The sequence below is a fragment of the Carcharodon carcharias genome, chromosome 20 (assembly GCF_017639515.1).
Source record: "Carcharodon carcharias isolate sCarCar2 chromosome 20, sCarCar2.pri, whole genome shotgun sequence".
Taxonomy (NCBI): domain Eukaryota; kingdom Metazoa; phylum Chordata; class Chondrichthyes; order Lamniformes; family Lamnidae; genus Carcharodon; species Carcharodon carcharias.
The window spans coordinates 33,034,410-33,046,801 of record NC_054486.1 but is presented as its reverse complement, the minus strand read 5'-3'; the positions used below and the strand labels follow the sequence as shown (position 1 = coordinate 33,046,801).

The 12,392-nt window shown below is 43.8% G+C and overlaps 1 protein-coding gene across 1 annotated transcript in view; it reads left to right on the top strand.

Annotated features, from left to right (window-relative positions):
* LOC121292315 (1-phosphatidylinositol 4,5-bisphosphate phosphodiesterase beta-2-like) overlaps positions 1 to 12,392 on the top strand; it is a 138,949-nt gene that overhangs the window by 43,660 nt on the left and 82,897 nt on the right. Inside the window, 4 exon segments of the mRNA XM_041214167.1 lie at positions 458 to 624; positions 2,926 to 3,072; positions 4,074 to 4,231; positions 5,633 to 5,715. Coding sequence (XP_041070101.1) covers positions 458 to 624; positions 2,926 to 3,072; positions 4,074 to 4,231; positions 5,633 to 5,715 — 555 coding nt within the window.

Genomic DNA, 12,392 nt, shown 5'->3' with positions numbered 1-12,392 from the left:
AATGTGATTTCTGCAACTTTGTGAAGTCCCTACTTCTGCATGAATCAAAACCCATTTCTTAACAGTACCTTCCCCTGTTTTTATTGTCTGTTTATCTCATGGTTTCACTTGGCCCACTGTATCCCAGGAGGGAGGCCCAGATGGGATGGTGGCCAGAATCAGTGAGAAAGGGTAGCAAGGCATTCAGAGACCCCCCCTTGCATTGACTTCCTGACCAGTGAAACTAAGACAAATTTGGCTGAGTGAGGAGTTTCAATGAGTGGAGGGAAGATTATACATGGTTTGTGGGGGAAGATTAAATGGGTGAGTGGAGCCCATGTCAGGTTAGAGTGTACATGGGCTGTGAAAGGAGAATAAATGGGTGGGTATAGCGAGATTGAAAGGAATTTATATGTCCTGTGAAGTAGCGAGCCTGTGGAACAGTAAGTTGAATTCACAGATCTATTTGTCTTTCCAGGGATGTGTTGGTAAAGCCATACTTGACTCGACAACAGTTGTCTACATTTATAAACAAGACACAGAGAGATGCCCGGCTCAATGATTTTTTTTTTAAACCATTGCAATCTGAACAAATCCAGAATTTAATTGACAAATATGAACCTGCCAAAATGAATTCACACAAAGGTCAGTTCTGTTCACATATTCTCATTAACCTAGGGTGAAAGCTTTGTTCTATTCATGTATCTTCACTGAGTTAAGTTCAGTTTATCAATGAATCTGAGTGAAAAATCTCCCACAGTTCACCCATTTCTATTTCCTTCTTCTTTAGAAGTGGCTCCATCCATTTTCTTTTCAGTGTTATGCCACTTTGTGTTATAATGTTGAACAAGTTTGGCATTTCATTCTGAGCTGTGTGCCACTGGTTTCTGTGTAGTGGGTTTGATGAATGGATTCTGCAGGTGTTGGGAAACGTACCTGCTCTCCTTCATTTCTGGAAGGCTGCAGTCTGGGGCTGTCCAGCTCTGATCACAGCTGTGGTAACAATGGAGCTTCTGTGTTTAGAGAGAGATTTCAGCCAGGTCCTATTTCATATCACTAACTAGCAATGTCAGGGTGAGACTGGGATCCGTGAGTCCATGATCTGGTGAGACTGAGACCTGGTGAAGCTGGAATCTGGTTTGGCTGGAATCTGGTTTGTCTCTGATCTGGTGACTGAGATCTGATGAAACTGGGATTGGGTGAAGCTGGGATCTGATGAGGCCAAGACTTGGCGAGGCCAGGATCTGGTGAAACTGGGTTGCTTTTCATGGCTTGAAACATACCAGCACCCAACTTCTAGGATCAGCCCTTATATTGACAGCTGTCTCAGCTCATCTGCTGCTGAAATCCTCATCCATGTCTTTGTTACCTCTAGACTTGACTATTCCAACCCACTCCTGGCTGGTCTCCCACATTCTACCATCTGTAAACTTGAAGTCATTCAAAACTCTGTCCATGTTCTAACTTGCACAAAGGCCCGTTCACCTGTCATACCTGTGCTCACTGACCTACATTGGCTTCTGGTTAAGCCACATCCCAATTTTAAAATTCCACCTTATTTTCAAATCTCTCCATAGCCTTGCCCTTTCCTATCTCTGTAACCTCTTCCAGCACTGGAGCTCATTGTGATGTCCACAATTCTGGCCCCTTGAGCACTCCTGAATTTAATCACTTCTCCATTAGCCATGTCTTCAGCTGCCTCAGCCTTAAGCTCAGGAATTCGCTCCCTAAGCCTCTCCGCCTCTCTATGCCATTTTCCTCCATTAAAAGGCTCCTTAAAACCTACCTCACTGATCATCATGTGACTTAATGGACTGGATTTTATGGGAATGCCGCAGCTCCCACCACCCCCAACACCCATCCCCACCCCACCAACAACTGACGGCTGCCCCACAGCAATTTCACGCAGGGAGCAGCGCTAATTGCTTTAAGGTGAGGCTTCTGACCCTTTCTCAGAATAAAGTCTCACCAGCTGGGAGCGGTGACCACTGCTGTGATTACAGGTAGTTCCACCATGTCAAAGAGACCAGGTAAGCCTGGGTTTGAGGGGTTTCAGCATGGGGGTGGGAGGGAAGTGGACTGTGTTCAAGAAGCCAGGAGAAAGGTTAGGAGGTGCTGGGGACTGACCTTAAAGGGGGGAGGCATGCCTCTGATTGGCCAAGAGAACCCCCATAAGAGATCCCCGTGCCTTGCCTGACACCAGCCCAGGCAGCCAAATGTTCTGGGCTTCCCACAAGGCATGGGCCTTTCCTTGTCATTGATAAAATATCAGCGAAGGTGAGATAAGATCCATAAATGGCCATTAATTGGCCACTTAAGGGCCTCAATAGCCCAAGGGCCAGCAGGCTAGCTCAGTTGGCTAGATGGCGAGCATGTGGATCAGATTAATGGCAAGCGCCCAGGATTCGATTCTGGTTCCAGCTGAGGTAGACTTGGGACCTGCCTCCTCACCCTATACATAGTAAAAAAATCACATGGTAACAAAGCATTTTGTTATGGTTTGGCAAATAATTACCAAGGACCTGCTTTCAGGCAGAGAACTAAAGAAGAAGAATGCATGAAAAATGAGTTGGGACATTTTATTACATTATCGGCACTCAATAAATTCAAGTTGTTGTTGCAGAGGGATATCAGGGAATGAGAGAGCAATGAGAGGGGTATGAGGGATTGAGAAAGGATGAAAGGGCTAAAGTGAGTGAGTGGGGAATGAGAGGAGTACAAGAGATAAGATGGGGTATGACAGACCCTTAGTGAGAGGTATGAGGTTACTGTCATAAACACCTGCTTGATGACCATTAAACTGTCCTTTTACAGTTAAATTTGGGGACAAATATTTGAGTAAATTCCCCTGGATTGTGCATCTGCCAGGGCCTCTGGTTTGGGCTCACTAGAAGCTGTTCGACACAGCTCACTCTCTGGCCTAATACTCTTTTGGTTCCTTCACAGGTCACATATCTCCAGAGGGGCTGATCTGGTATTTGTCTGGTCCAGAGAACAGTCTGCTATACCCAGAGAGGCTGACGGTATATCAGGACATGATGCAGCCTCTGTCACATTACTTCATCAACTCCTCTCACAACACCTACCTCACTGGTAAAAACATGGGAGGACACAAATAGAAACTGAAAGGGGAGGATTGGGGAGTGTGTCTTAATCATGTGGTGTAGGTACACTCACAGTGCAGTTAAGAAGGGAGTTTCAGGATTTTGATCCAGCCACACTGAAAGGAACAGTAATATAGTTCCAAGTCAGGATGATATGGAACTGGGAGGGGAACTCCAACTGGTGGTGTTCCCATGCACCTGCTGCATTCGGTTTACAAAGGGCATGAATGAGGAAGAAAGTTAAATACAATGGCTCTACTTTGTGCTGAAAACATTTTAAGAGCAGGTTTGGGCAAAACTTTAATAGATAGAAAGTGGTCCAGAAATTCAAGCTGAAGGCCAAAAGTTGAATTATGAATGGGCCATTATTTTTCACTGTTTGTCCACTGTAGCTTCATTGGCGAGTACATTAACACGTTCATGAGTATGTACACTCATTAATAAATATGAATACACATTTATAAATATGTACACTCATTGAATATATTTACTTTTAGATGAGTACATGTGTTCATGCATGTGGAGACTTGCTGATGAATATATATACGCATATGAATGAATAGGCATACATATTTATGAATATATGTTGAAGAATACTCATTGAAGAGTACATACTCTCATAGAATATGAATACATATTGAAGACTAAGTGTACTCATTGATGAATATGTGCATCATTGATGAATATATGTACTCATCAATGAATACATTTATACACTGATGAATATGTGCATCATTGATGAATATGTGTACATATTGATGCATATGTGTATTCATTGATGAATATGTGCTTCATTGATGAACATGTGTACTTATTGATGAATATGTGTACTCATAGATGAATATGTGTACGCATTGATGAATATGTGCACCATTGATAAATCCACACACTCATTGAAGATTTTGTACATTAATCAAGGAATTCTTACCCTCATTGGGCATTTCTATCTTTGATGTTGGTCCTCTCTGCTTTCCATTTCAACCCTGTTAGCTGGCCAGTTCTCTGGGATTTCCTCCCCAGAGATGTATCGCCAGGTCCTCCTCGCTGGCTGTCGTTGTTTGGAGCTTGACTGTTGGAAAGGACGGCCGCCAGATGAAGAGCCAATCATCACGCATGGTTTCACTATGACAACAGAAATTCTCTTCAAGGTAACCTAATGAATTCTACACTTGGTAAGAGGACTTGGCAAAAACTGAGATTGTTTTATAGAGGTGATGGCTCAAGCCAGATGTGTTTTGATGTGATTGACCTTGTTACGTAGATTCATTGAGACATGTGAATCCCCCACCAAGTTTCCTCTCTCTCTGTTGGATATGGTCTTCAGCACTCAGCATCTTCTGACAGTGGTCTGAAATCAGGAATGAGTCCTGCCTGGTCTCTGCAGTGGAATTGTGCTGCTCCAAAAAGAATTGAGGCACTTCCCATGGGTTTCTGAGGTTCTTTAGTAAGATGCAAAAAGAGACTCCCCCAATGCACTGGTTAATGTTGCAAAGGCCAGGTCTGAGTGTGAGATCACCGTGTAGCTGATCTACCTGACCAGATTATCAGATCAGTAACCCAAGAATTGGTTCCATTCAGGTATTTAACCAGCAAAGCAAAACACTTAGAACAATATTAAAATTATAATACATAGTAAAAACCAAATTATAACCAAACTGTGTAAACCTGTGGCTGCCGTTTAAACAATTACTAAAACCCCTCAGTTAATGATGGTGGCACCAAAATAGTGTTAATAGTTCATAAACTAGTGTTGGTCCCCATAAGCTAGTCATAACATCACACATACTAGTGTTAACGGCACACAAATTAGTGTTAGTGCCCTGACACTGGTGTTAACGGCACACAAACTAATGTTAACAGTACACAAAATTAGCATTTAAAGCCCATAAACTAGTGTTAACGTGATGTAAGCTTCTATAATGTTCATTCAAATTTGTGTTTATATGTCCAAAACTGGTGGTACAATAATTCTGACCCAATGCACACTTGAATATATCTGCATGGATTAGCGCACATGGGTGTGCACAAGCAGGCACACACGTTCACCCATGCAGGCATAATCACATACATTCACACAGATACACGAGCAAACACGTATACATATGTCCAGACATGCACAAATACACCCAAATATGAGTACATGCATGTAGATGTGTTAGTTTGTGTGCCATTAATGTCAGTTTGTGTGCCTTTAACACTAGCTTGTGTGCCGTTAACATTAGTTTGTTGACACCAACTCAAGTTTGTGTGTTCTTAGCACTAGTTTGTGGGCACTAACATTGATTTGTGTGTCATTAACGCTTGTTTGTATGCTGTATGGGGTATTGGGGTATAAGGGACAATGGCGGTCAAGGTATAGATCAGCCGTGGTTTAGCTAAATGGTGGAACAGACTGGAGGGGAGGAACGGCCTTTTCCTGTTCATATGAAGGCCTATGACACCCTATGAACTGATCAATACAAACAATCTCAGAATGTAAATCAGCTGTGAATGACAAACGGCACTTGTTTACTGGAAATGAATATGTTATTTGATGTTTTCTGTAACAGGATGTGATTGAGGCTATTGCAGAAAGTGCTTTCAAAACCTCCCAGTACCCAGTTGTACTGTCCTTTGAGAACCATGTTGACTCGTAAGTGAATTCGACTTTTTGAAAAGATTAGAAAGTGAACAGAAGTGCAGGGTGGAAATTCCCTACAATGGGAAGGGGAGCGGGGATCTCCAGAATGCCTGTTGTAACTGTGACAGAGATCCCACTCCCGTGTGTCTGAGTTTTTCACAAATGTTACACCAAAGTTACAGCAGTTGGTCATGAAAACACCCCCAAAAGTTCCTGCCGTTTGAGCCCACTCAGGTACTCCACTCATAGGCATTTATTGGGTGAAGCCAATTGTTGACTAGTTACTCCAGATCTCTGCCCATTTCATTTCCCATGCAATGTCCAGGTTGGGTTCCATACTAGTGGCAGAAATGCCATGGTTTAATGTTAATTTAATTAAAATTAGCACATGATAATGCCTTTTAGATGCCCATCCAATTGCCTGATTCATGCCCCAGTATGGTGTGGTAGCCTAGCAACTGTAGCATAAGGGCGTTCGGCATCACAAGGATGAATATGGGACTGGAGAACAGTACTGTCCACAGTATGATATAGAGAGTCCTGTGATAGTAGACAGGGGGCAGAGTGGTGTAGGGAGAGCCTGAGAGATGTCAGCATGGAGATAGTACCTAGTTAGGGCTATAACTTGGAGATGTGCATATAATTGTGTGTAAACAATAAATGGTTTACGTTCAACCACAAAGCCTTCAGACCTCTTAGTGAGCCACCAAACAATCTTACAACAGCAACAACAGAAGTTGTGAGTTCAAATTCCGCCAAGGCAAGTGTGAAATTGTATTCAATAAGTATGGTCATTTATCGCCAGAAAATTAAGTATGGCATGAACAAACTTACACTTCTGTGATGTTTTTCCCAACATCAGGACACCCCAAAACACTTTATACACAATGAAGTACTTTTGAAGTATAGTCACTGTTGATATATAGTAAACGGAGCAGAAAATTTGTGCGCAGCAAGCTCCCTCAAACAGACTTGAGATAATGATCAGATTATCCTTTTTTAACCATGTTGGTTGAGGGATAAATGTTAGTCAAGACATCGGAAACAACTTCCTTGCTCTTCTTTGAAATGGTGGCTGGGGATCTTCTATGAGGGGGCAGATGTTTCAACTAAGAGATGGCACCTCTGGAAGTGCTGCACACCCTCAGTATTGCATTGGTAATGTCAGCCTAGATTGTGTGTTCAAGCCTCTAGAGTGGGACTTGAACCCCAGAACCTCTTGAAAGGGCTACTCAATAAGCCACAATTGATTGGAATCTAAAATAAAAGCAAAAAACTACAGTAGCTGGAAATCCAAAACAAAAATAAAAATACCTAGAAAAACTCAGCAGATCTGGCAGCATCTGCAGAGAGGAACATAGTTAACATTTCGAGTCCGTATGACTCTTCAACAGAACTAAGTAAAAATAGAAAAGAGGTGAAATATAAGCTGGTTTAAGGGGGGTGGATGGGACAAGTAGAGCTGGATAGAGGGCCAGTGATAGGTGGAGATAGCCAAAAGATGTCATAGACAAAAGGACAAAGAGGTGTTGAAGGTGGTGATATTATCTAAGGAATGTGCTAATTAAGAGTAGAAAGCAGGATAAGCAAGGTACAGATAGCCCTAGTGGGGGTGGGGTGGGGTGAAGGGAAGGGATCGAAATAGGCTAAAAGGTAGAGATAAAACAATGGATGGGAACACATTTAAAAATAATGGAAATAGGTGGGAAAAGAAAAATCTATATAAATTATTGGAAAAAAAGGGGGGATCAGAAAGGGGGTGGGCATGGAGGAGAGAGTTCATGATCTAAAATTGTTGAACTCAATATTCAGTCCGGAAGGCTGTAAAGTGCCTAGTCGGAAGATGAAGTGCTGTTCCTCCAGTTTGCGTTGAGCTTCACTGGAACAATGCAGCAAGCCAAGGATGGACATGTGGGCATGAGAACAGGGTGGAGTGTTGAAATGGCAAGCGACAGGGAGGTCTGGGTCATTCTTGCGGACAGACCGAAGGTATTCTGCAAAGCGGCCACCCAGCCTGCGTTTGGTTTATTCCAATGTAGAGGAAACTGCATTGGGAGCAACGAATGCAGTAGACTAAATTGAGGGAAGCGCAAGTGAAATGCTGCTTCACTTGAAAGAGTGTTTGGGCCCTTGGATGGTGAGGAGAGGGGAAGTGAAGGGGCAGGTGTTGCACCTTCTGCAGTTGCATGGGAAGGTGCCGTGGGTGGGGGTTGAGGTGTAGGGGGTGATGGAGGAGTAGACCAGGGTGTCCTGGAGGGAACGATCCCTGCGGAATGCCGTCAGTCGGGGGAGGGGGGGTGGTGAAGGGCAGATGTGTTTGGTGGTGGCATCATGCTGGAGTTGGTGAAAATAGCGGAGGATGATCCTTTGAATGCGGAGGTTGGTGGGGTGAAAAGTGAGGACAAGGGGGACCCTATGTGGGAGGAGAGGAAGGTATGAGGGTGGATGCGCGGAAGATGGGCCGGACACGGTTGAGGGCCCTGTCAATCACCGTGGGTGGAAAACATTGATTAAGGAAGAAGGAAGACATGTCAGAGGAACTGTTTTTGAAAGTGTCGTTATCAGAACAGATGATTGGAATCTGTTGGATTGCTGGAAAAACTCGTGGTTCAGTAAATCTCTTTCAGGAAGGGAAACTGCCACCACCATTTCCCCTACCCTACCTGACCACCAGTCAGTAAGGCTTACGCATGATTTTACTTTCACTCTCTGTGTTTGCCTCTTAATGCCCTCTAAGTGTTAATTTTTGATTTGTCCTGTTTCCACTTTGTTCCTCAGGCCAAATATTTTGCCCTGCCAGTTGGTCTGTTGACAGTAAGCTTTCCAAAGGGGAATCAACATTTGTTTCTATTTCTTGGAGGAGTGGAAGGAGGTTGGTCAACACCAGAGGCAGTCAGGCCAAGCTGTCACCCTCCCACATTTACAGGCACAATCTCATTTATCAGGCACTTTCAGTGGCTGCAATGGCCTGCATTGTTCTCCAGCCCTCTTGTCCTGTCCTTTGTCCAATGGGTAGGATGCAGCCCTGGGGAGAAAGCAGGAGCACCTGCTTGGTTACTACTGCATTCAGCACTGCCTCAAGTCTCCATACAGGGCTGCATTGTTCCATCAACCACCCTCAAGCACCATTTCCAATCTCCACAGATGTTGTCGATATTTTTTTTAACCATAACAGCTTGTCTGAAAATGCATTAATATATAAATAACTCCAGCATTTTTGCCATTGCTTACTTTTAAGGTATATTCCTTTAAATTTATCCATCACCGTGCAAGCCATTCTCTGCTGTAAGCAATTGTCCCCATCCTCCTCATGAGCTCCCATAGCCAGGCCTAGTATAGGTCAAGAGCTGGCCTTCATTCGGTAAACAAAACTGAGCCCACAACTTCAGACAGGATCGACTTATGAATCTGCTCCAAGTAGAGAGTGGTATGAACCAGTCCTACAAACTGTCTATGGTATTAACCTTATTCACAGAGCTAAACAACAATAATGTCTTCATAATAAAGGAAGAACTGGGCATCAGGTGACTGGATGAATGGTTTTGATCTCCGTAAGACCATTTTGTGTCCTTTATACAGATCTACAGTGAGAATCAAGTACATGCCACTCCCTGTTCACCCCTATCCCCCAACCCCTGCAACCCCCACAAATACTCAGTCTCTCTCCACCTGGTGACTTTTTTGTTCATTCATGTGGTGTGGATGCCACTGGCAAGACCAGCATTTGTTGCCCATCATTAATTGCCCTTACGAAGGTGGTGGTGAGCCACCCTTTTGAACCATTGCAATCTATGTGGGATAGGTACACCCACAGTGCTGTAAGGGAAAGAGTTCCAGGATTTTAACCCAGCAACAGTGAAGGAGTTTTTAAAAAAAAATTTCATGGCAAGGCCAATATTTGTTGCCCATTCCTAATTGCCCTTGAACTGAGTGACTTGCAGGGCCATTTCAGAGGACAGTTAAGAGTTAACCACATTGCCGCAGATCTGGAGTAGGCCAGACAAGGTAAGGATGGCAGATTTCCTTTCTTAAGACGATTGTCCTTTTTCAAATAAGGAGGCCAAAACTGTACACAGTACTCCAGATGAGATCTACCATGTCTCTGTACAGCTGCAGTAAAACTTCCCCACTTTTATATTCCATTCCCCTTGCAATAAACACCAATGTTTTATTTGCCTTGGAGAGTTTTCCCCAATGATTCCCAGTGACTTCAGTTTTGCTGGGGCTCCTTGTTGCCACACTTGGTCAAATGCTGCTTTGGTGTCAAGGGCAGTTACTCTCACCTCACCCCTGGAATTTAGCTCTTTTGTCAATGTTTGGTCCAAGGCTGTAATATGGTCTGGAGCTAAGCCCTGGCAGAGCCCAAATTGCTGAGCAGGTTATTGCTGTGTAAATACTGCTTGATAGCACTGTCGACGACACCTCCCATCACTTTGTTGATGAGTGAGAGTAAACTGATAGGACAGCAACTGGTCAGATTGGATATGCCCTGCTTTTTGTGGACAGGATATACCAATTTTCCACATTGTTGGGTAGATGCTAGTGTTGTAGCTGCACTGGAATGACTTGGTTAGAATTGGGACTAATTCTGGAGCACAAGTCTTCAGGACCACAGCCCGGATGTTGCCCAGGCCTCCATAGTTTTTGCTGTATTCAGTGCCTTCAGTCATTTCTTGATATCATGCCGTGAATCAAGTTGACTGAAGACTGGCATCTGTGATGCTGGGTACCTCAGGACAAGGCCAGTGAGACTGGATGAGCCCAGGGATGGTGAAGGAGGAGTATGGGACATTGGGTGTAAGGTATGATTCTGTGAGCATGATTATGTCAAGCTTTTGGACAGCTCTCCCAATTTTGGCACAAGGATTTTGCAGGGTCAACTGGGCTGGGTTGTGCCTTTATCATTTCCAGTGCATAGGCTGATGCTAGGTAGTCCATTGGGTTTTATTTTTCTTCAACTTTTCTGTTGTGTTTGATACAACCTGTGGCTTGCTCAGCCATTTCAGAGGGAAATTAAGAGTCAACCACATTGCTGTGAATCTGGAGTCACATGTAGGCCAGCTAGTTGCCAATGTAACATCTATATTCAAGAAGGGAGGGAGAAAGAAAACAGGAAACTGTAGGTCAGTTAGTTTGACATTTGGAAAATTCTAGAATCTATTATGAAGGAGGTAATAGCAGGACATTTAGAAAATCATAGTACAATCAACATGGTTTTGAGAAAGGGAAATTGTGTTTGACAAACTTATTAGAGTTCTTCGGGGAGGTAACAAGCAGGGTGGATAAAGATGTAGGTGTAGTGTGTGTGGTTTTCCAAAATGCCGTCTATAAAATTCCGCATAAAAGATCACAGCAGAAGCTAAGAGCTTATGGTGTTGGGGGTGATATATTAACATGGATAGAGGCTAATTAACAGGAAACAGGGAGTTGGGATAAATGGATCATTTTCAGGTTGGAAAACTAACTACTAGTGGAATACCACAGGGATCAGTGCTGGGGTCTCAACTATTTATGATCTAGATTAATGACTTGGATGAAGGGACTGACTGTATTGTAGCCAAATTTGCTGACAATACAAAGATAGGTAAGAAAGCAAGTTGTGAGGCGAATACAGTAAGTCCTCACTATAAATAATTTCGCTGTAACATTGTTGATTTTTTCATGATATATGTCACCATTTTCCATTTTACATCATCTGCACTCTAGCCCTGCCCCCCTACTGAACTCTGGAGCAGCTGCCACCATGTTCTGATGCCAGAGCTGGCGCTGCAGTCACCAGAGGCTGAGGCTGCAGGTTGAGAGCGAGGCCTGAGATTCGGGAGATGATGCACAGGGCAAAGACAGGAAACTGATGGCTGCCTTACTGTGAGTAACCTGGGTTGAGGGCGGGGGGCAGTGAAGGAGTGCCACCCACCCCCCACCCCCGGCTTCTTCCCCGGTCCCTCCAACTTTCTCCATGCGCACCCCACCTTCCCAGTTTCATCCACGGCACACTTTGGGACAGGGGTAAACTGTCAGGAAAGAGACAGGCTCTGGAGATAGAGATAGAGACAGAGTGGGAAAGGACAAAGGCAGTAGGAAAGGTGAGAGAGAGACTGTGGAAAAGGAGAGACAGAGAGACAGAGGGAAAGGAGAGAGAGAGAGACAGAGTGGGAAAGGAGAGAGAGAAGAGAGACAGAGTGGAAAAGGTGAAAGAGAGAGAGTGGGAAAGGAAAGCAAGCAAAAAATTGAGCTGAATTTCAAGAGTGCTGTGGGTGATACACAGAAATTGTGCTACGCAGGGCCTTGTTTGCATAATTTAGTGTTATTTAATTTCAATGTATATAGCGTTCCTGTTATATTCAGTGATTTATTTTATTTTGCAAGTTATTCCAGCTAGGAATGCACAGAGCTGTACATCTATGATACAGTATTTCAACTTGTACATTGGTTTATCTCGATGAGAAATCACAGAATCACAGAATTGTTACAGCTCAGAAGGAGGTCCAAAACAAAAACAGAATTACCTGGAAAAACTCAGCAGGTCTGGCAGCATCGGCGGAGAAGAAAAGAGTTGACGTTTTGAGTCCTCATGACCCTTCGACAGAACTGAGTTCTGTCGAAGGGTCATGAGGACTTGAAACGTCAACTCTTTTCTTCTCCGCCGATGCTGCCAGATCTGCTGAGTTTTTCCAGATAATTCTGTTTTT